We start from the raw sequence: 2,500 nt of genomic DNA, 5'->3' as shown, positions 1-2,500 counted from the left end.
CCAAACCCTCCTTCCAACTGAAACAAACCAAACATTTAAATGAATCCCGAGCCAATAGAGCACCTGGGACACCTCCTCTCTGAGCCACTTGACTGACTCTTGGCTGCTAGTTGACGGGACAAGTGTCTCTATTGGCTCTTCTACATGTGTTTATTTCAACAAAATCCACGTTGAGCTTCTCTTATTGGTTAGAAGGAGGGGTCTCACAGTTGAAACTGTGAAGTGAAAATGAAAACAAAGAAATCACATTGTAGCTTTAGGATTGTGTACATTTTCCCCACCAATTATTAATTTCGACGTGATGTGATGTGATGTGATGTGATGTAAAGTAAAGTAATAGCATAGCTCTTGTCAGACCAATGGCAGGTGCTTTCTGTAATTGTGTGTGTGTGTGTGTGTGTGTGTGTGTGTGTGTGTGTGTGTGTGTGTGTGTGTGTGTGTGTGTGTGTGTGTGTGTGTGTGTGTGTGTGTGTGTGTGTGTGTGTGTGTGTGTGTGTGTGTGTGTGTGTGTGTGTGTGTGTGTGTGTGTGTGTGTGTGTGTGTGTGTGTGTGTGCGCTAAATGACTAAATGTAAATGTGTGTGTGTGTGTTTCTCTTACAGAGTACCCTGAGCCAAAGCATCCGTTTACTGCAGAGGTCATCCACTGAGCTACCAGTAAGGAAACACTCACAAAGAATATACTGGCACATACTATTGTGCATACTGAAATGAAAAGCTCTATCTCTCTATCTTTATTTATCTTACTTACTCTCACATATCTCTCCACCTATCTATGCATCTTCTCTCTCTCTCCTTCTCTCTATCTTCCTCTCTCTCACCTCTATCTCTTTCTCTCTCTCCCCCCCTCTCTCTCAGGTCAAAGTCACTAATGTCCTGACTGCCATTGATGCAGCAGAGTACCTCATCACTCATAACGCATCACATGTAGTTAAGCAGGTAACGCAGAACATTAACTCTTTACACACACATGTCACCTGATAATGTGTCTTTCTTTAGATCCTATATCTGATCAAATTGGTTTTGGAACCTTTTTTTGTATTACATTTTTCAAGTGGAAGAGACAAGAGATAGCATTTGGACAGTATTCATCAGGGATATACACACACATGCTTACATGTACAGTGACATGAATACATCATTTACATATGCACATACTGTACATTAGACAGCTCCATTCTCTGAGTGATGAATTTCATATGTCTATAATTGATCTACTTATAGATACTGTCTGTCTGTCTTCTTCCACCTGCCTTATAACCCTGTAACCCTGTGGCTACATCTAACCAAACCCTTATAACTAACCCCTGGGTTCTCACTACTATTTATCAATATTTCCCTCTAAATAAAGCACACAATGGGATATCTTATCACGTTTGTCCAGCCTATTGAATTTAACCAATAAATATTGAATAGGAAAAATGCTAATTCTATTGATACCTTTGTTGGTATAGGTTTCTATATTTTTTATATTTTTTACACATACACACCTAACCCCATTTCTCCTGTGTTCTCTAGGAAACAAATAACTACATACAGAGCCTAGTGGGATACTTCAAACAGTACACAGAATGGGTCAAAAACTCTGTGAGTATGCTAGTGTATTAAACTCTTTTGCTGTTATTTAATTTGTTTATTTTGACACGGACAGTCAAAGGTTATGGGGGGGGGGTGCAACAACGCGTTATGTGCATTAGGGAATGGCCATACCTGTGCTGTGGAGATGTAGGCTTGAGGGTACATAGAGTTGGGGAAACATAGGGCCTAATCTTGATGGGAGGAACATTTCTTAGAAATGGGGGACATAGAGCTGTGGGAGCATAGGGATGGCCACTAACCAACAACTTTAGCTATGGCTAGCTACCTCATTGTAACCAACTATTCTAGTTAATGTTACCAGTAGCAAATATTTTCAATTGTTACATTTCCTTGCTCTAATATATTTGTGAGTAGCTGATTGAACTGGAAACTGTGCTGCATTGCACTGTGGGGTAGACTTCAAACCAAGGGTGCTGAAATATTTAATACAATAGAGGCATTGCACAGAATGATTGTGTATCATTATATTATGTGTATGATTATTTTCCAACATGGCTGCCTGTAACCACTGGTAATCCCTTTCAAATGAAAATGCCTACTTTCTGTGCAGTGTAGAGTAGGTATATGTAAAATATTGAAAAAACAACATAATGATTGTTCCACTGTAACTTGTTTACAAGATCCAGGAATAAGACACCAATTTATTAAATGTTTGTTGATAATACTCATAGCCTATATCAACACAACCATTATTCTACACATAGCAACCTGTGTCTCTTCCAACATGGAGGGAAATGGACATTTCAAAATGTTGGTGAAAGGCCTCTATTGCCTACCGGAGAATAAGACCACTACAACATGCTAACTCACATCCAAGTCCTGGTTCTGGTTCTAACATCTTCCTCACTTGTGTGTTCTATCTCTTCCAGCTGACAGCAGAGGTGGCCCAGTGTAAACCCATCA

The 2,500-nt window shown here is 39.7% G+C and overlaps 1 protein-coding gene across 1 annotated transcript in view; it reads left to right on the top strand.

Annotated features, from left to right (window-relative positions):
• The window catches only part of LOC311231680 (prominin-1-A-like), a gene marked incomplete at its 5' end in the record, with an annotated part of 145,731 nt that overhangs the window by 124,828 nt on the left and 18,403 nt on the right, over window positions 1-2,500 (top strand). The window contains 4 exons of the mRNA XM_084318308.1: window positions 602-655; window positions 857-937; window positions 1,517-1,585; window positions 2,467-2,499. Of these exons, the coding sequence (XP_084174434.1) occupies window positions 602-655; window positions 857-937; window positions 1,517-1,585; window positions 2,467-2,499 (237 nt within the window). The remainder of the gene's footprint in view (window positions 1-601; window positions 656-856; window positions 938-1,516; window positions 1,586-2,466; window position 2,500) is intronic.

Source organism: Notolepis coatsorum, assembly GCF_963971535.1.
Source record: "Notolepis coatsorum genome assembly, chromosome: 7".
NCBI lineage: Eukaryota > Metazoa > Chordata > Actinopteri > Aulopiformes > Paralepididae > Notolepis > Notolepis coatsorum.
This window is presented reverse-complemented; position numbering and strand designations above follow the sequence as displayed.